Source organism: Microcaecilia unicolor, chromosome 14 (genome assembly GCF_901765095.1).
Source record: "Microcaecilia unicolor chromosome 14, aMicUni1.1, whole genome shotgun sequence".
Taxonomy (NCBI): Eukaryota; Metazoa; Chordata; class Amphibia; order Gymnophiona; family Siphonopidae; genus Microcaecilia; species Microcaecilia unicolor.
Genome location: NC_044044.1, coordinates 20,827,118 through 20,848,463, shown reverse-complemented (window position 1 = coordinate 20,848,463; position 21,346 = coordinate 20,827,118). Strand labels below are relative to the sequence as shown.

General features: G+C 41.1%; 1 protein-coding gene across 1 annotated transcript in view; it reads left to right on the top strand.

The window, feature by feature from the left end:
- Nucleotides 1–14,281: 14,281 nt before the first annotated feature.
- LOC115458037 (NXPE family member 3-like) overlaps nt 14,282–21,346 on the top strand; it is a 36,232-nt gene continuing 29,167 nt past the window's right edge. The window contains 2 exon segments of the mRNA XM_030187809.1: nt 14,282–14,934; nt 14,937–15,135. Of these exon segments, the coding sequence (XP_030043669.1) occupies nt 14,319–14,934; nt 14,937–15,135 (815 nt within the window). The 5' untranslated portion in view covers nt 14,282–14,318.

Genomic DNA, 21,346 nt, shown 5'->3' with positions numbered 1-21,346 from the left:
TGGATGGACCGTGCAGGTCTTTTTCTGCCGTCATCTACTATGTTACTATGTTACTATGTAAAATATAATTAATAATATAAAATTTAAAAAAATAACATTCATATCATAATTAGATACATGTTAACAGTTATAATTATAGCTAAGAGATTGGTGAGAACAATCCAGTTATTCTCGTCCTTATAGGAGGGAATTCTACTAATAGCACTCGGGAACTGAACAAAATCAGCACTCAGCGTTATTCAAGAACGGGGACGGACCCCACATAGAATAGTGCGAAACCCCGATTCCCGCTCCCAGCTTAAGGCGCCAGACTTATGCCTGCTGAAACCTGGTGTAAATGCTCGCTCTCAAGTTAGGCGCACTGACCCAGTGTTCTATAACGATGCGCACAACTTTTTGTAATGCCCCTGACCCGCACAGAAATAACAATATTGCTCGTAACATTAATGGGAGGGAAAAGCCTCAAAGAGCTCCAGACTTAAACTGTCTCTACAGCTATACATTCATCATAAGCATTAAAAAACCTCCCATCATAAAACTGTAAAATATATAAAGTGAAAAATCAACTAATCTTCAAAATATAAAGAAAACCCTCTTCTCCAGTTGCACAAGGCCAAGCCCACGACCAACGGTGGCCAGTGTTTCTCTTGAGCTGCTTCAGAGCTTGTAGATTGAACTGAACAAAAGATAAGAGACAACAACATATTTATTTATTTATTTATTTATTTGCTGCACTTGTATCCCACATTTTCCCACCTATTTGCAGGCTCAATGTGGCTTACAAAATGTTACAATGACATATACATATTATAGAATAAGAATTTCAGAATATAGGTACAGATAGGTACATAAGAATATCATAGCAATCATATTAACGGAATAATAATTTTACAATTGTTACAAATAAGAGTGCATAAGAAAATCACATTGGAATAGAAGTGGATTGAGATATAAACATAACATAATGATATCAGGACAAGATATAATATTCAGTCATGAGGATGTAATTAAGATGAACAAATAGGAGGGCTCCGTAATAGTTGTAATAGGAATAATTTGGGAGTCGAATCGTTATGGGGAATCTTTTTTGTACACCTTTATGAATAAGTAAGTGTTTAATAATTTTCGGAAGGTTGTCGTGTGTTGTTTTTATGGCGGTCGGTAATTCATTCCATAGTTGTGTGCAGATGTATGAGAAACTAGATGTATGTACGGATTTGTATTTAAGTCCTCTGCAATTGGGATAATGAAGGTTTAAGCAGGTGCGTGATGAACTTTTGTTATTTCTCTCTGGTAAGTCAATTAGGTCTGACATATAGGATGGGGCATCTCCATAAATGATCTTATGAACCAATGTACATATCTTGAATGCAATACGATCTTTCAGTGGGAGCCAATGCAGCCTTTCTCTAAGGGGTCTGGTACTTTCATATTTCCCCTTGCCAAATATCAATCTGGCTGCGGTGTTCTGGGCTGTCTGGAGTTTCTTGATGGTTTGTACCTTGCATCCTGCGTATAAGGAATTACAATAGTCCAAATGGCTCAGAATCAATGATTGCACCAGTACGCGAAATGTCTCTCTTGGGAAGAAAGGTCTTGCTCTTCTGAGCCTCCACATTGCATAGAACATTTTCTTTATGACATTTTTTACATGGCAATCTAGATTAAGATTGCGATCAATTGTTACACCTAGGAGTTTCAGGGTGTCCGCAACAGGGAGAGTGTGGTTTGGTGTGTTTATGTTGGGATAATTGATTTTATTATACTGCGATGATAGTATTAGGCATTGTGTCTTTTCTGTATTCAGCTTTAGTTGGAAAGCGTCTGCCCATGAGTTCATAATTTGGAAGCTGCGCTTTATTTTGTCTGCAATTTCTGATAAGTCATTTTTTAACTAAATATATATCGTCACATCATCGACATAAATATATGGATTTAGGTCTTGGTTGGATAATGCTTTGGCCAAAGGTAACATCATTAGGTTAAAGAGAATCGGTGAAAGTGGAGATCCCTGAGGCACACCACATTCCGGTCTCCATGGTGATGATATGATCGATGATATTACCCGGTATGTTCTTGTTGTTAGAAAACTATGAAACCAATTCAATACATTTCTTCCTATTCCAAAATATTCTAGAATGTTTAATAGAATATCATGGTTGACCATGTCAAACGCGCTGGACATGTCGAATTGTAACAGAAGGACATTATTACCAGCTGCAATAATATGTTTGAATTTGGTCATGAGTGTTATTAGAACTGTTTCGGTGCTGTGATTAGTACGGAATCCAGATTGGGATGTGTGTAGTACTGAGAAATTGTTCAAGTAGTTTGTAAGTTGTTTCGTTACCAGACTTTTCATTAACTTGACTACTAGAGGGATAGATGCCACTGGACGATAATTAGTTATATCATTTAGCTTTTTCTTCTGGTCTTTGGGAATTAGTGTCAGTAAGATATTGCCTTTATCCGTAGGAAAGAAACCGTGTTGAAGCATGTGATTTAAGTATGAGGTAAGATCTGTTCTGAAACGCTGAGGGGCAGATTTTATTAAGTAGCTGGGACATGCATCCAGTTTACAGTGGGATTTGGAGAATTTGTTGATCATTTTGGCGACAGAGTCTTCCGTTAATAAATGGAGATTTGTCCATATTCGATCTGCTGGATATTCATTGGCTGTCGGATCTAAGTAGTTGATGAATTTTACATAGTCGGAGGAGTTAATTGGTAAGGTGGATCTTAGTTTGATGATTTTCTCATTAAAGTAAGTAGCTAGATCGTCTGCTGATGGGGTATCCATGTTAGATAAGGTGACTGGTGTAATGTCTAAAATATTATGTACAAATTGAAATAATTTATGTAGGTCTTTATTGTTTTGCCCTATTTTGGAATTGTAATATGACCTTTTAGATTGTCTGATAGAATATTTATATTTTCTTAACATTAGTTTCCATGCAGTGAAAGTTTGATCATCTTTCTTTTTATTCCATGCACGTTCAAGTCTTCTTGTTTGGGTTTTTAGTTTTTTTAGGTCATTGTTAAACCAAGGAAGTGATTTGTTTCTTCGTGATGATCTTATTTGTATTGGCGCTATTGAATCAAGTATATTCTTGCATCTCATATCCCAGTTAAGAAGGTATTGGTTGGACTCTATTTGTGTTGACCAATCATTCTTGTAGAACTGATGCCAGAATAAAGCGGGATCAATGTGACCTCTAGTGGTGAAAGTTTTTCGTTCTTGTTTCTGAATTAAGTTTTTTATTTTCCATTGCATGGATATCTTTAATTTGAAGTGGTCTGACAAAGGTACTTGTGTCCAACTTATATCTGATATAGTAAGTATTTGATCAGGAGAGAGTTTGTGTGTGAAGAAGTCAAGCGCATGTCCCTTGATATGGGTTGATTGAGTGTTTATGTTATTAAAGTCCCAAAGTTGGAAAAATATCTTTGCATTCTTGTATGTTCTTTGCATTCTGGTCTTCTAGATGCAAGTTTATATCTCCCAATACAAGCAGATTTGAGTTAGATAAGCAAGTATTCGAGATGAAGTCCATAAGATTTTGTTGACAATCTTGCCAGTTTCCTGGAGGTCTATAGAACATAACAATATTTAGATGGTCGAGTAGTGTGGGATGATTGATACTAAGTGAGGCAATTTCGAGTTGTGGAGTCATGGATACTGCTTTAATTGTTACTGTGAAATGGGATTTATATATCAGTGTAATGCCTCCTCCCCTCTTTCCATTTCTAGGCCAGTGTGTTATTTTGTAACCTGGAGGGCAAAGATCTATTAATATTGGGTCATTTCCGAAGTGAATCCAGGTCACATTAATGACTAATAAATCCAATTTATCATCAATGATCCAATCTATTAATATTGTTGTCTTGTTAACAGCAGATCTGGCATTTATGTATCCGATATGGATTTTTTGGAAGGGATCAGATAAGTTGATTTTTCTTAGTTGCCTCTTAACTTGTTGTGGAGGTTTATTATGATCATTGGTTCCTTTGGTTTGGTATTTTTCAGATGAGGTGATGATACCATTGTTTTGGTTATTAATGTTGTTAATAATAAGACTTCGAGTTACTGCGGCCGTGATCGGGACTGAGTGGAGGTCAGAGTTCCCGGTCCAGACGAGCTCCTGCTTTGACTGCTCGTGGCAGATCGTTTATTCAATCAACCACACGTGCCGACAACTGCAACGGGAATTCTCACCGGCATCCCCTAGGCAAGCCATCACTGAGGAACCAAAGGAGAGTGGAGGATGGTAGAGAGAGCGGAGTGGCGGAGACAAAGGGAGTGAAGAGTCCAAGGCCGTTTGCCTAACAGCTAATGCATGAGTTTTCAGCCTACAGAGCGATATTACAAACTCACTGCCAACAGATTGCTATGATACCCGAATTAATGCTAACATGCAATGATCGTCGGTAACAAAAACTAAACCAAAACTTCTTTGTTGTCTTGCTGAATGTGTATTAGCCACGTTCTCTATTAATCCCATCCGTCACCCATCCGCCATCCATCCTCTAACCGTCACCCAGCTGAACCAGTCTGTTAAGAAAACCTTTCCATAACCTCAGCCTTGAGCCTAACAGCCTCTAGTTAATTGCTGAATATATATACTCAGACCTCGTAGCAGCTATCTTATATAATAACTAGCTTAATTACAATTTATGTCAATCGTATTTACTAATGCTAGCCTTTCATTTGAAGCTTAGATTTGGGACTGTATTGCTCTGTTTTTTGCCTTAGAACTAGGCTTGAATACAGATTGTGTTTATCCAAAAATTACTGTCCGTCTTAATTGCTGTTTACTGAATCTCCTGAGGTAATTTCTTGGCAGCTATTTTAGAGTTGTACTTAATTACTATTGATTGCATAGATATAAAAAAGTCATCTACTTCAATTATAAATAACTAATTTAATTGATGTAATCCCTAGGTAACCAATTGATTGCATTTCATATCAATATTGTTAACCAAATGCTACTGTTATAATTTCTAGCTGTCAATTTATTGCACGTTTTAGCACTGCTGACTGTGTACATTTAAAATTTTGCTCATATGTCATAACACTGCTGATTGTCTGCATCCAAATTTGTTGCTAGCTTTAATTGCAGACAACTGAACTCAATTGTTGCAACTCAAATTAGTTAATTCAATGCACTTCATAATACTACTAAGTGCTCAATAGTGTCTCTATTACTGACCCTTAACAAGATAAATATCTGCTGCCATTAAACACTGTATAATCTGCAGTTGAAAACAAACGCAGAGTACATCTGAACAATTAGTTTTTTTCACCATCACTGTTGAATTCTAGCGAACCCAATATTCACAAGAAATAATATCAAGATGAATATTACAAATCTATTCTTCATCATCTACTCACTCACTCTAATTCACCACATGCTTTCCACCCCCCTTCCAGAAACCAATAACATTCCTACAATTTATATGCCTTACTGACCATCCAAGTACAATACACATCGCCATAACAACATTAATAACCAAAACAATGGTATCATCACCTCATCTGAAAAATACCAAACCAAAGGAACCAATGTTCATAATAAACCTCCACAACAAGTCTCCCGGACCAGTGGGGAATCCCGTCACAGTTGTTGGCACGTGTGGCTGAATGAATAGACAATCCGCCACGAGCAGTCAAAGCAGGAGTTCGTTTAGATCAGGAACTCTGACCTCTGCTCAGTCCCGATCACGACCGCAGTAACCCGAAGTCTCCCAGGCCAGGATGGTGTTGTCGTCTAGCTGTTCGGGTTCAGCAGTCCCGATGCTGCAGTGCGGGGATGAAGTTTCCATGGGAGGCAAACGCAGTATCTTAATCATGAGGGTCGCTGTCTGGATGAACCCTCTACCAACCGTGGACTTTCCAACCCTTCCACTCGCTGCCGCAATCCTTCACCTCGTCAATCTCTTTGTTTCTCGGCTGCCAATAACCACCTGCAAATTTTCAGCACCGACAGCTCGACCGTGAATCCTGAAGTGGGGTTGGGAAGTGATCCGCTGCCCAGAAGATGTTTTAGGTACTGGGTAGTAATCAGTTCAGGTGAGGCTTGTCCAAGATTAATGGGTAGATGGTAGGATCTAGTGGGTTTAGGCTTTGTGGAGGCAGTAGAATCAGGTAACCGTTAGAAGGATCGCAACATGGTTTTGATCGTGTGCACTCATGTGTTGTAGACCCAACAAGAATTTCACACTGTTCCTTCCTGAGACAGTCAACCGAGAGCCGAATAGGTTCAGCGAGCTCTAAGGTGAACTACTCGGTGATATTCCGATGAAATCGGGCTGAATTGAGGTCGATTCCAGTCAAGTCTTCTAGTGAATCCACGGAGCTGTTTAAACTGTAGACATCCCTGCGGCGGCCATCTTAAGTTCAAAATTTATATCATTCAACAAACACATCATTTTCACCAAAAGCTTACTTAATTGACATTGTGCTCCATGTCTAACAGCTGATACCAACAGAGGCTTACACAGTCCCAGAAAAATGGCTTCCCCTCTTTGAGGCTTTTTCCTCCCATTATTGTTATGAGCAGAATTGTTATTTCTGTTTTGAAGACGCCTTCTATGCTTTGATTGATTGGAAAGTTGTTACAATTTTTTGTATGTGGTTCCTTGATTGTCAGCCAGGTGCTTTAACCACTAGGCTACAATTATGCATTCTGTTTAAAATTGAAGAATTTAGAAATTGCCTGTCCTAATTTTAAAATGTTACAATCTGGGAGATCACGTGATGCAGTGAGCAAGGCAGCAGCAAAACGCTGTAGCTCCGGGACCGACCAGCCCTAGGAGCCCCTAACTGAAGAACGGCAACTTGAGACACTCATCAGAGCACACCAAACCTGAGCTAACTTAAATGGACAAATTTATAGGAAAGACATCCCCGGCGCTGATGCAGAAATTGACTAGGAGAGAAAAGACCAAGACGGGGAGCAGCAAATCTAAGATAGCAGACCCCCTGTCGACTACGATGGTGATTTTCTCGGACTCCCAGACAGCGCAGCTGACATCGACAATGGTGAAAGCGCTAGAACCGTGCTGGGAAAAGCTTACCACGCAATTGGAGCTGTTGCAGACAGGAGTTGACAGATTGGGGATTCGCACAGGAGACTTGGAGACCAGAGTCTCAGCCCTAGAAGATGACGCACGAGGGCAGGCCCCAGATATCGCACGCGCCAATCTCCAAATAGCGGAGTTAACTACAAAGCTAGAAGACTTAGAAAATAGATCAAGGCGCAAAAACATTAAAATAGTGGGCCTCCCAGAAAGTATCCCAGACCGAAACCTGGAAGTATGGTTGGAAGGATTTACAAACTGAATTTGGTATTCTCAGTGGGGATATGTTTCACTATGCACAGCTTAGACATTATATTACTATGTTACAGTGGAGTGACCTGTCAGAAGATGTTCAAGAGGAAATATCGGCAGCATTCTCCCTTGAGGCTCAGGGGAAGGTGCCACTAGCGTTTCACCATAGACATATCAAAGACACGATGCCGGAATTAAATTACCGGCAGATTTTGCAGGCATGGAAGGTAGACATTCTGATAGAACTCACATTGGAGCAGTTGAGAACTCATATTCTGGCAATACGACATACCGCAAGGTCTGCTGTGTACTGGGAAATGCAATATAAATTTGCAGTTCGGGCGTACATAGCGCCTAGGCTAGGGTTACCATATGGCTGCAGAAAAAGGAGGATGGATTAAGTCAGCCGGGTTTTACTTCCATTGCTTTCCAAGCAATGGAAGTAAAACCCGGCTGGCTCAATTGCTTTCCATTGAAATTGCTTTGAATCACCCCCCAACCCCCCCGCAAAGGGATTACAAAATTTGCAGGGAAAGCTATTATGGTTGCAAAGCAAGCCATATTGACTGAATGGACATCCAATAGGTATCCTACAATACAATATTGGAGAACGAAAATGATCTTCCTTGCAAGAATGGAAAGGATGGAAATACGCGATATTGTGTCAGCAGCTGGCGAGGAACTGCAGTGTTGCTGGAGCCCGTTCTGGAACATTTTGACTCCGACCGCGCGAAGCAACATTTTGAATGTATAGCTCTAATTTGTGTGATGGTATAAATTGGTAATGACAGATGTGTAACGGAAGGGGGTGGGAATAGGGGGAAGGGGGAAATGGACCGGGAAAGGGAGGGGGGAGTTGGAAAGGGGAGATGGGAGTTTATAAAAACTTTTGATGGACCAAGGTGGAAACCTGATTTGTATATGTAAATGTTATTTTGATATCTGCCATCAATAAAAATGATTAGATATAAAATGTTACAATCCACCTGCTACCCCACTGCACCTCCATTCCTCGATCCGTGGAACTTCTCCCTGTCTTATTATGTTCACTGTAATGTGCCACAGAAGGCACCTCCCATACTATTAATCCTTCTTGATGTAATGTTGTTTCTGTGCCATCAGAATAGTGATGATACACCTGCAGCTGAGTTTTCTTTTATTTGAACAAGGTTAATAAGCCTTGCTTTGTTTGGTCTCTTCATAGGTTCTGCAAGACCTGAAACATTCATATTTCTCCTCAGTCCATGCCCAGCACATCACAGAATTGCAACACACTTTGGCACATCCAGATGTACCTGAGGAGTAACTGGGAGACACATTAACCCATTCCACATCATGCTGAGATTCATCTCCTGTTTCAAGAAGAGAGATTCCCTGGGGTGAATCAGTCTGTTACCTGGGTATCTGGGCTCAGCTACAGGGTATCATGGGTCTGGTGCCACGTTGGGACTTTAAATGCGCTGCCTTCTTGATCTCCTTAGCTTTTATGACTGGGGTGAGTTTTCAATACAGTAATATTTCTCTCTTCTCTTCCTCTGCCTTTATTTCTCTGTCATTTTTTCTTATTTATTTTCATTTTATTGATATTCTGTTCTCTCCATAGAGCATTAGACAGAATCTGAATATACTTAGAAATACATCAAAGACATTGAACCAAAGAAAAAGTCTTTTATGTAATTTGATGTAAGGAATGTGTTTCTTTTTTTTTTTTTTTAATTTATGCTAATGATATTCACTTGTGATGCCCCTTTGGAAAGGAAAGGGTCAGTAGTGAGCAGCTCAGGACCTGAACTTGTGTTTGCTAAAATATTCACAGTGGGTGACACTGGGTAAACTTAAACTTAATCTCAAGAAGTCTGATGACCTTCAGATTGTTAATGCTGAAGTTTCCAGACGGTGCAGATTTCCCTCTTTTCAAGGACCACCTTGTGTTCCCTGAGAGTCAGTGACAGGCTTCGGAGTCCCATTAGACTCGGAATGGGATTTGGAGGATTATACAGGAGTCTTGGCCAGAAGAGCTTTTTGGAAGTTGTCTGCTGTGCTCAAGATGTACCGATTGCTGATGCGGGATTATTTTTAGAAGTGTAATTCAGGCAGTCGTGATAAACCAGCTGAATTAGCGTAATGTGCTTTTGGTTGATCTTCATTCATAAACTGCAAGTGGTCAGGACTATTTGCAGAGTCCCATGTTGTGAATGAGCTTCTTCTCTCCTGGACACAGCTCTGCTGGCTCCAGTGGATCTGAGTGAAGTTTCAAGTGTTGATTCTGTTATCAATAGAAATCAAACAAAATAAAACATGGAAAAGAAAATAAGATGATACCTTTTTTATTGGACATAACTTAATACATTTCTTGATTAGCTTTCGAAGGTTGCCCTTCTTCGTCAGATCGGAAATAAGCAAATGTGCTAGCTGACAGTGTATATAAGTGAAAACATTCAAGCATTACTATGACAGTCTGACAGGGTGGGAGGATGGGGGTGGGTCGGAGGTATGCATGGGGACATCAAAGCATATCATTGATATTCTAACAGGATGGGTGTGGGTAGGTGAGGGATGGGGTGATCAACAGAGACATACAGCTTTATGGTTTATAATGGGCTAGGAACCCCAGGTCCTTGTTAAGTCCTTTCTGTTGGGTGTTAAAATATTCAATCATTCTGACTTCAAAGGTCTTACGTTCTTGTATGGTTTTAAAGTTACCTTTCAGTATTCTCACTGTGAAATCACTGGTACAGTGTCCTGGTTCTGTGAAGTGCTGTCCCACCGGGGTGGGGGCCCTACTGGCTGTATTGTTCATGTGATGTCTATGTAAATTGAATCTTGTCTTAAGCATTTGGCCTGTTTCTCCAATATAGCATCCTTCGTTACATTTTTTACACTGAATGATATATACCACATTGGAAGATGAGCAAGTGAAAGATCCCTTTAAGTTGAATATCTTTCCTTTGTGGGTAACTGTGGGGTCCTGTGAAATATTTTGGCATAGTTTGCAACTGGATAAATTACAGGGACGTGTGCCCTTCTGTTCCTTTTCAGTCTGTGATGGAAGTTTACTTCTGATTAGCTTGTGTTTTAAGTTGGGTGGTTGTCGGAAGGCCAGTACTGGTGGGGATGGGAATATCTCTTTCAGTAATTCATCCTCCTGGAGTATAGGTTGTAGATCTCTTATGATTTTCCTCAGTTTTTCCAGCTCTGGATTGTATGTCACTACAAGCGGGATTCTGTCTGTGGATTTTTTCTTTTTGTACTGTAGCAGATTCTCCCTGGGTGTTTTGAGGGAGGAGGCAATATTCTTGGAGATTATTTTGGGGTTGTAGCCTTTCTGTTTGAAGGATTCAGTCAGGGTTTCAAGGTGTCTGTCTCTATCCTCTGGGTCCGAGCAGATACGGTGGTATCTTGTGGCTTGGCTGTAAATAATGGATCTTTTTGTATGTGAAGGGTGGAAGCTGGAGTTATGGAGGTAGCTGCATCTGTCTGTGGGTTTCTTGTATATAGATGTTTGTACACAGCCATCACTGATTGAGACTGTGGTGTCCAAAAAATTGACTTTTTCTGGGGAGTAGTCAATTTTTAATCTGATTGTAGGATGGTATGTATTGAAGGCAGAATAAAATTGTTTCAGAGTTTCTTCACCCTCCGTCCAAATCATAAAAATGTCATCGATGTACCGGTAGTATTTTAGAGGTTTGGTCTGGTGTGTATTCAGAAATGTCTCTTCCAGCTCAGCCATAAAAAGGTTGGCATATTGGGGTGCTGTCCTGGTGCCCATCGCAGTGCCCATTATTTGCAGATAGATATCATTGTTAAAGTGGAAGTAGTTGTGAGTTAAAATGAATTTGATTAATTTTGTAATAGTTTCTGGTGAGTATTGATGGTCCAGTGTGGATTTTTTTAGGAGTCTTCCACATGCAGCTATGCCATCCGCATGTGGAATGTTGCTGTATAGTGATTCTACATCCATCGTGACCAGAAGGGTGTTAGGTGGTAGTTGCTTGATATTTTTCAATTTATTCAGAAAGTCTGTGGTGTTTTGTATGAAGCTGTTAGTTTTGTGTACGAGAGGTTTCAGAATTCCCTCTATGAATCCAGATATTTCTTCCGTGAGTGTGCCAATACCTGATATGATTGGTCTGCCAGGGTTTCCTGGTTTGTGGATCTTGGGTAGCATGTAGAATGTGCCCACGGAAGGTTGATTTGGTATGAGTTTCTTCAGGTGAGGTTGCGCTTGTGTAGGAAATGTTTTGATAAGGTCTTTCAGCTGTTTTGTGTAATCCTGTGTGGGGTCCTCAGTTAGTTTCCTGTAGTATTTATTGTCTGAGAGCTGTCTGTGCCCCTCTTCAATGTATTTTTGTATGTCCATAATTACCACTGCGCCTCCTTTGTCTGCGGGTTTGATGATAATGCATTCATTAGTTTGTAGGGTTCTTATGGCCGCTCTTTCTGGTGGAGTAAGATTGTACAAGATTCTCTTTTGTTTGTTGGAAAGTTGGGATTTCACCCTATGTCTGAAACTTTCTATGTAATTATCCAGCTTGTAGTTTTGTCCCTCCTGTGGGGTGAAATAAGTGTTCTTTTGTTTAAGACTGTATTCCGGTCTGTTTGGTGTCCCTTTATTATAGAAATTTCTTTTCCATGTTTTATTTTGTTTGATTTCTATTGATAACCTTAAGAGTGGACTAACACGGCTACCACACTCCTCTACTTAAGTGTTGATTCTGAATTTTAAAGCATTGTGGAGGATTGGGCCATCTTATTTAAAACACAGTGACGAAGTAAATGACGGTAGATAAAAGACCTGTATGGTCAATCCAGTCTTCCCGACAAGATGGCCAGAGCCGCATCTGCCATCCCATGCAGGTTACATTCCTTCCTGATTAAACATTGCATCGCAAACAGGGCAGTCAGCAATTTGCCACCATGCCAGCCACAATTTTGGAAACTTGGATCGGAGAGATTTTTCTCTGCAGTGTGTACAAAACACAAGGGGGCATGATGGGGGCAGGATTTGGATATCGTTTTTTTTTTTTGGCCATAATGGAACAAAGCAAAAACATCCAGGGCTAAAAGTTAAGAAATTTTGATCTAGTCTACTACTATTACGACTACTATAAATCATTTCTATAGCGCTACCAGTCATGCCTAACTCTCAAAAAAGTGCCCTAAATGACAAGATGACCACTGGCGGGATTAAGGCATGATCCTCCCTGACTCCCCCAGTGATCACTGACCCCCTCCTCTCCTCCCCCCCCCCCCCCCCCCCCAAGATATGAAAGAAACAGTCCATACCAGCCTCTATGACAGCTTCAGATGTTATGGCCAGGCCTATTACAGCAGCAAGCTGGTCCCTGGAATAGCCTAGTGGTCATTGCTATGGACTAGAGAAGGGGACCCAGGCCCACATCCCACTCTAACTGTTACACTTGTGGTGGAAAGTGTCAGCCCTCCAAAAGCCTACTGTACCCACATATAGGTGACACCTGCACACATAAGGGCTATTATAATGGTGTACAGTTGGGTACAGAAGGTTTTTGGTGGGTTTTGGAGGGCCTCCCCATACAATATAAGAGGGTAACAGTGAAATATGTACCTGGGACCTTTTATGTGAAGTCCACTGCAGTGTTCCCTAGGGTGCCCCACTGCTCTGCTGGGATGTTTGGTCAACCTACTAAAAATGCACACACCCCTCCCCCATACATCCCAATACATTCTCTATAACATCAATGACTAAATTCTGGGAATGCCTGTAACCCGCCCATGCCCCTCCCATGACCACATCCCCTTTTCACCTCCCATGGCCACGCCCCCTTTTCAGCTGTGTGCCTTAAGATTTAGAAGTGGGTGTGATAGAATAGGATGCAGGGCAGATCCATGTGTAACTCCAAATGAGTGCCGAATAACACTTAATATTGGTGATTAATGGCTAATTAACTAATTAGTTTGTATGCTGTCAGGGATCCAGGTCCAAATTTAGACATCCAATTTTGGGCAACCTATATAAAATCCAGGGGATAAAACTTGTGGTGGTAGTTACCCCTCCTGCTAAATTCTAGGGTTGGGATGATCCCAATCATGGAGGTGCCAGGATAACATTCTGGAATTTGTCGTGCCAATCCCCCCTCTAATTAAATTCTAACTTGCTTTTTCATGTGATTCTGCATTTTGCTGCTCTGCTTCTATGTTATTAAATGCCCTTCCCCCGATTTACTACGGGGCAGCCATTTTAGAAAAAAGGTGCTGCAATGGGCAAGAGTGAGAGGGTATCACTCCCTGCCCATCACCCCACTGGACCACCAGGGCAACAGGCAGGTCAGCCTGCTACCATTGTGGGGGCTTGCAGTTCTTGGGGGTATAAGAGGGAAGGAGGCAGGGGGATCCAGCTGGGGGGGATTCCTTGGTTTCTAGGGGGTGGGGGAGTGGGAATCCCAAATGTAGGATCCTTCATGAAATTTGGGGATGTTTGGGAGGGAGGGGGTCTTGGTGTGCTTTTGGGTGGGGTGGGTGGGGGGTGGAATGGAGGAGGACTAGAAAGAGGAATTCCTGATGTGCCAGGGGGGTTGCCAGGGAGGAAAGGGGATGGCAGGACATCGGACTATGACCTAGAAGGTAAGCAGGCACCAGCTAATATTCAGGCCAGTGCCCAGTTGATTTTACCACATAAGGATAAGTCTTTTTTTCTGTCCTGACTTCATACGGTTTCTCGGTTGGTATACAAACTGGCTATGTTGTCACACCAACCTAATTCCGCCTCGGACACCCACAAACTAGCCGGTTTCGGCATGGGTGGTTAGACAGGATATTCAGCAACACTGTCCGGTTAATATACAATGATAACAGATCGAGACAGACATAATACGAGTAACTCTGCTGAGAGGTAGCAGGTGTGCAGGTAGAGGGAACCCAGTCACAATCTGCACAGCTCCATTTGTCAGTGAAAGGCTCATGAATGATCCCAGATCTGCTTCAAGTATGGATTTCATGTTCACATGTGCTGTGACTGTCCCAGGTTGGTGCAGATGCAGATGTTCCCATGGTCTAATTTAAGCATCTTTCTCTCTTCCCAGATGTTTTCCAGATTTTTGATGATTGAGAAGAAATTGATATTTTACTTTCCTCCCAGGATAAATATCATGGAATATATCCCTTCCACCACTCAGCCCCCATCCACGACAACTCCATGGGAGGATTCTGAGGAAGTGAAGATGCTGAAGGAGCTGATAGAGTGGCCAGAACCCCAGGGGACACCAAGTTTTAACTCATCCACAAGTCCTCAGAACTGTGACTATCAGATCCTGAATCCCAGGGCCAACTATTCAGTTGGAGAAACCCTGGAGCTAGTGCTAACCGCAAGAGACCACCAGAAAAGACCAAAGACTTACGGAGGAGATTACTTCCGAGCCAAACTACATTCCCCAAGACTGAAAGCTGGTGTGACGGGGTCTGTGAAGGACCACCAGAATGGGACATACACCATCACCTTCCTGCTGCCCTGGCCTGGGGATGTGCAGGTCTCTATCCGTCTTATGTACTCTAGTGAGGCCATCCAGATCATCAAGAGACTCAGGGAAACCAGGCCAGACAAAGTCTACTTTCATGGACATTTTAAAACCAGGGAAAGAAGGAAATCACAGAATGTAATGGGTACAAGTTAAATGGGTCATTGTGTGAGTTCATAGACCCTGGTACTGGTGAAAAGTGGTACTGCATGAAACCCAAAGAACTTCCCTGCAGCTCATGGACCCACCACAGCATGGCAGGGCTGAGGAAAGTCACAAGCAAAGAGGATGATGTTTATTTTGATGAGTAAATTATTATAAATATCATATATGGGGGGATGGGGGAGAACTTTGTTATTAAACTTGCAGCAGTGCTCAGATTCTTTTAACTTGTGGTTGATCTGTTAGTGTTGTTCACCTTGGATGAAATCACTCAAAATAAAGGACAACCAAATCAAGACTATTAGGCACCTTAGGCCAACTTTCAGTATCGTTTCCAACCCCCCCCCCCCTTCACTTTTCCCTCCATAGGTCCCCCCCATTAAGAATCAGGTAACAGTATAGACCTTCCTTCTTTGGGCCTCAGTTCACAGTTGAAGTCCAAACCTGATCCTGTCCTGAGGTCTGTGATGTGTTGTCTCCTTGCAATTGGCAACCGGCAAAATCCTGAAAAGGAAAAACAGGCCTTTCCTTTTTACAAGTTGGAATCAGTGGGGTTATCAGCTGTTGGAATGCTCTCTCTCATCCTATGTAGTAAGTAGTTCTCAGATGTTTTGCAACTAAACAGAAATATACCAGAGTCTCATGCAGAACTGCAGAGAGTCGCACTTATTGATAGGAATCTGGTTTCTTCAAATCCTTTCCAGGAGATGAGTTTCTGGTACCATCTGTGCAATGATATTTCATCCTTTTTATGCAGATTCTTCTATCTAGACCCCAAAAGACTAATACGTCTTCCAGTGCTTCTAGAAAAGTAGAATGATCAATGGGTACAGACCAGTTGCAGGGATCTGTTTATTAACAGCTATCTCCTTGATCCAGGCAAACCTGGTTCTCTTCCATAATTTCCATAACAAGGTTAGCACATAGGGTTATCTCATCTTCCACCAACCCAGTATCCACCTGTCTCTCCACTTTACTTTATTTATTCTTGTTTGTAATGCCGTCCTGTCTACAGTCAGTTTTGTCCAAGAATTCTTCCAGTATCTCTTCGAAAAGATGGCCAACAGTGTAGTTGGTTGACCAATCTTTTTCTGGTTGTGCAAGCAGTTATTGCCAGCAGAAACTGCATCAGTCTGTATAATTATACTACAGCAAGATGCCCACCGGAAGGGTGGAAGGCCAGATTTTAGGACTCAGGCTGTAAAAATACCAGCTAGGTTTAAAAATCTATGACTGGCTGAGCAAGGACTTGCTTTTCCTGTAAGTTAATATGTGTCCCCGCTTGGGATCCATCCACTGGAATAATGATGGGTCAATTTACATACCTTTAACAGCTAAAATAACTAAAGTACTGACTAGGCCAAATATCTGTAAAAAGCAGGTCTGAACCATGAGTTCTGACACAAACAGGTACAACTGTCACTTTAAATCAGATGAACAAAATGGAGTCTATTAGTTTTGTATAGAAGGCTACAGAGGTTATACAGGGTTCTTAAGATGGCGTGAAAAGTATTGCGACACAGACAGATGTGGAACTGTTATCTCAAAGCTTCTCAAAACATGCTGATAAGACTGTGTGGGAAAGTATCATCTCAGAAATTGAGAGCTAGGTATCTCACCATTGACTTCTATGGAGAGTTTGTGTATAAAAGAGGGGACAATTTGCCATAGCTTTGGACTCCTCCCCAACGCTTATCTCAGACGGCGAAGCTCTGTCCGGTTGTACCCAGAATCTGTCTGCTGAATGTACCTGATTAAAGTCTGTTGTGCAAATAAAATCCTTATTCCAAATGATGATTTGTGGGCTTAACTTAATGATGAAAGGCTGTAAGTATAAATGCTTTTGTTGCATCCAGCAGCTATCTCTCGCTGCATTATATAACTTGTAACCTAAATCCAGTTTGTCATAAGGCTGGTATCTATTCCTTGCCAGTGCTGAGAGGCGGACTAATGCGGGTCTCTTAGATCTAACGTCTCTCTCAGTGGCAACTCCTCTTAGAACTTCACAACCCCCTGATTGCCCCAGTTCTAGGGCTATTTAGAGATGGAGTCAGATTAAGGTCATTTAAGCCTTCTTGGGGGGGGGGCTTGGGACCCCTTAATTCTCAACATTGGTGACCCAGCGTTCGATTTAAACACGCCATGAGAATTTTTGTCAAAGTGGGGATTGATTCTAGCTCTTGACTAAAATTCTGTCACTGTCTTTCAATATTCTGTTCTGTTCTTTCTCACTCTCTTTTCTTTCTCCTATTCTGTCCATTTCTTTGATTTGCGTGATGTACGCAAGACTGTGCTTGTTGTGTGCATGGTGCATAACACCGAATCCAGGCGACTGCGATTTGGGGTTTGCTGCAAGTTTATTTCAATGTTCAAAATCTTTGGATTGGTCTTTATGCTAGCATTCTCGCTTAACAATCCTTAGAGATTGGGCATTTTCTGTTTCCCATTCCATCTTGTGTTCTGTCTTAATCCCTCCTTTTCAAATCCCTGTCCCCCTGTTCTTACTATGTATGCTGTTCTTTCTTCTTCTGTCGCCCCCCCCCAATCCCTTTTCCTGTTCTCCTTCATCCTAACTTCTTCTGCCTACCTCTTCCTATTAATCCCCTGTGTCTAATCCTGCTCCGTTCTTTTCTGTAGGCTCCCGGATCGGGGGAATTTCCTTTACTCTAGGAGAACAGCACGCTTTCAGATTGCTCTCCTCTAAAATCCTTCTGGTTTCTCTAAATCAGTTCCTTCAGTCCTCTGAACTATGCTTTTTCTCTAATTACTCAGCCCACAGCCCCCCTTCCTGTCTACATTTCTCTCGGCTATTTTTCCTTACGCTGCATTATAACCTCTGATTTCCGTTTCTCCTTACAGATCTTATGCTCCGGTGCTCCGGTGCTATCTTTTCAGCTGTTATGAATGACTGCGTAGTATCTCTTATTCCGTCCTTTTTTTCCTTTTGCATCTTTTTGTATGTCTCTGCACTCCGTCTGAATTGGATTTTTTGTGTGAACTATACTGTTCCGTCTCTGCTTTTCTTATTTCTTATCTCTGTATGCCGCTGTCTAAATCTGGCTTGGCTTTTTCACTTTGAACCGCATTTCCTGCCCGTTATTATTTACTGCGTAGTCCACCTAATTGCCCTTTTTCACTGCTGCTTAGTTCTGTGCTCTCACCCCACCCCCATAGTCATTTCTTTTTCCCTTAAGTCTAATCTGAATTCCTCCCTCCCTGCCCTCTTCTCTGATGCTCTACCGACTCCTATACCATATGTCTGTGGCCCGCACGATACCATTTGGGGTAACTTAACACCTTACATACACCTTTTTGGCTTCTCGTGCAAACTAGAAATCGTTTTTTTATTCCCTATAAAACTATTCTTTCTTCTTCTCAGTCCCATGTGGTGTGAGTTTTAATTTTCTTTCTGGAACAAAACTTACTACATTACTAGTAATACTCCCTCTTGGGCTTCGAATCTGCCTTTATAAATCCATTTAAATTTGCCCGAAGAGCTGAAGTTCTAAACCCTTTTTCCCTCACATATCCTTATCCAGGCTTCCGAAACTGCCATTTCTTTCTGTAACTTTTGAAAGTTTTCCCTAACAAGCGCTGTAGTTCACTATCTCAAGGACATGAGAATCTGGGAAGCTTGCCCATTTTAGCTGCCTTATCAGTCAGTCCAGCACTGCTTTGGCAGAGGCTACAGTTCACTTTTAAAAGCTCAGAAAGTAATTTTTTTTCCCCTTCTCCGTCCGTTTTTTCTGTTCTATGCTGAAGCGGTACAAGTTAACCAGTCATTTACACAGGGATATTGTGAACCTTTTGCTGTCTATCCTCCGTCAACTGTATTGCTCCTAAATTTATCGAACTATATCTGGTATATTTCCTTAGCAGGTATCATAATTGTTAAATGACTTATCTTTTCATGCCTCATGCTGCCAAGTCCGTTATACGGGCACCTCTGAGCATGTAACAATGTACGGATGTATTCTTTTTCTTTCACTTTTAAGACTATGACACTGCATCTTAGTCTTACTCTGCATTCTCCTTTTCTTTATGCTCATACTACTTTGACTTTTGTACGTTGCCCTCTCTTTCAGCTCACCTCCCTTAAACAATAGATACTCTAATGCTTTCTCATTCTGTCTCTGAGTCATGATTTTAAACCCGAGACAGGTTTCTTTATTTTTGTGCTGCTAGTGACAGCCTGATAGACTTCATTGTGCTACACCATGTGCTTACAAAGTGTTAAAAAGGTATCTTTCCTTCAAACATACATAACTTACCCCTTTGAAAACCGGCTTTCTCCTTCTTTGTCCTAGTGTAGCTTTCTGTAATTATGTTGCAATACTTCTTTAATCTGTTTTTCGTATTATGCTGATAGTTCATTTACGTGGCCCCCCATGATTTATGCTTCAGGATCCTGGTTTTCGCACTTTAAATGGTATTACTCAATTCCTACAGATGTTACTTTCTTTTGCCCTGTACAGATATATGTCTTAATGTTCCACTATAATGTCACATTTACCTTAGTATAATTAATACGCATGTATTTCTTGCTGAATGCTTAACTGGTAGTACTTTAGGAAGACTGTTGCATATTGTGGTTATATTGTTGAGAAGCAACTGTTTTTGTTATATCTAAATGCTATCATATTGTGCTTGTGTTCTATAACACAGGGGTCTAGCGTGATTTCCAGAGCATGCTAGCTACAGAATCTTTCTTGTACAAATATTTGTGCTTAAATTTTCATAACTTTTACTTCTATGATGGCAGTGCTGGTCCGCTGCCCATCTACAATCTTTAACACTAAGCTACGTATGTCAAAACTGTCCTACAAGGTTAAGTATTTCACAGTCTTTTTCAGCTTTGTTCGTCTTGCATGACTGAGTTTGTACTGCTTGCCCTAGCTTCCTTCTTGTTCCGCTCTACCACCCTCCAGCTTTCCTTTCATAGTTTGCTGTGTGGCAACCTTAGTATACACTGTAAACTAAGGTGCCTTACCCGAAGAGCTTACATGTTTTTCTCCCTTTAAAACAAAATTTTTTCTTGCTACCTTTCTAGCTATGAACCACACTTCCTGCATTCTATTTAAAACTGCACAGCTACCTTTGTTTCCTCTTGTTATTACAGTTTCATTCTGTGCACACCCCTGATAAGATTGCTGTTCGGAGTGTGTCCCTTTTTCCTCGTACCCGCTTGTATGTCTCCTTATTCTATTTGTTTATTTATAACTTTCTTTCACCGTTAGCTGGATGCACCGATTACGGCGTTCAGCTCTCTAGCCACTTTTGTTTTACTTCTCTCTAATAAAGGAAAGGTCTGTTTCCTCTCGACGGCTGTTTTCAAGTTCTCAGCTTTTTATGACTGAGACCTCTCGCCCTATACTTGCAGTCTCATTTCTCTGTATTTTTGCTTTCCCCATTTACAAGTGCATAGCTGTCTATTTTCCTCTTTTTCTGTGGCTGTTTTATAAATAACTTCCCCTCCATTCTCTGCCCTCTCTGTCTCTCGTATCTGTTAATCTCTAGCTTTGGAATGTATTATCCTGTTTCTAATAATCTCCGGTAATAACCTTTCGCCCTGTACTGCAACGGCACCCTTCTTTTCTCCTGACTATGCTTCCTGCTCTTACATATAGCCTATATAGCAGCATTTCTTTGTTTTTACCTTAATAGATATGCATATAAAATATGTTTTCCCTTTTCTGTTGAGAAGATGATGGCTGCGTGCCATGAGAATACAGCGTTGTTTCACTTCAGTTATTTCCTGTTGGTCCTTTATAACCCAACCTTCTCTTTCCTTCTAATGCTGCAGCTGTTCTGTTTGTCATCATTTAGACATATCATTTCAGTCACTGATTAGTATGTATGTTTCATGCTGTATCATTGGAAGTTCTTGATGTAAAAATCACATGTTTTAATTTGTTTTTTTTCTCTTTTACCTGTTTAGTCACAAAAGCTTCCTGCCATCGCATTGGGGTTTATTTTATTTACTATGTTCCTTTTCTGAGTGTATGGATATTAATTTGTCATATTTATGGGTATTAACTTGTCATGTTTGCACAACGATTCTAGTGTCCTGTTTCACAATTTCTTGAATTATATGCTTTTCTTATATTTTCCTGTTTAGATGCTACTTCCAACCTATCCGGTACCCGCCCCAAAAGCATTTAATATGTATTTACCTTTATTTCATTTATTCTAGGGGTATAGCTCTGGACTACACATGTTATAATGCCTTTCTTGCCTTTTGCTGAAATCGGTTTTCCAGTTACATATATGGTTCTCCCCTGTTACTCTTATTATAGTATGTAGTAGTTTCATGTCTTGTTTAAAGTCTATATTTTGTTTTCATATACAGCTTCCAA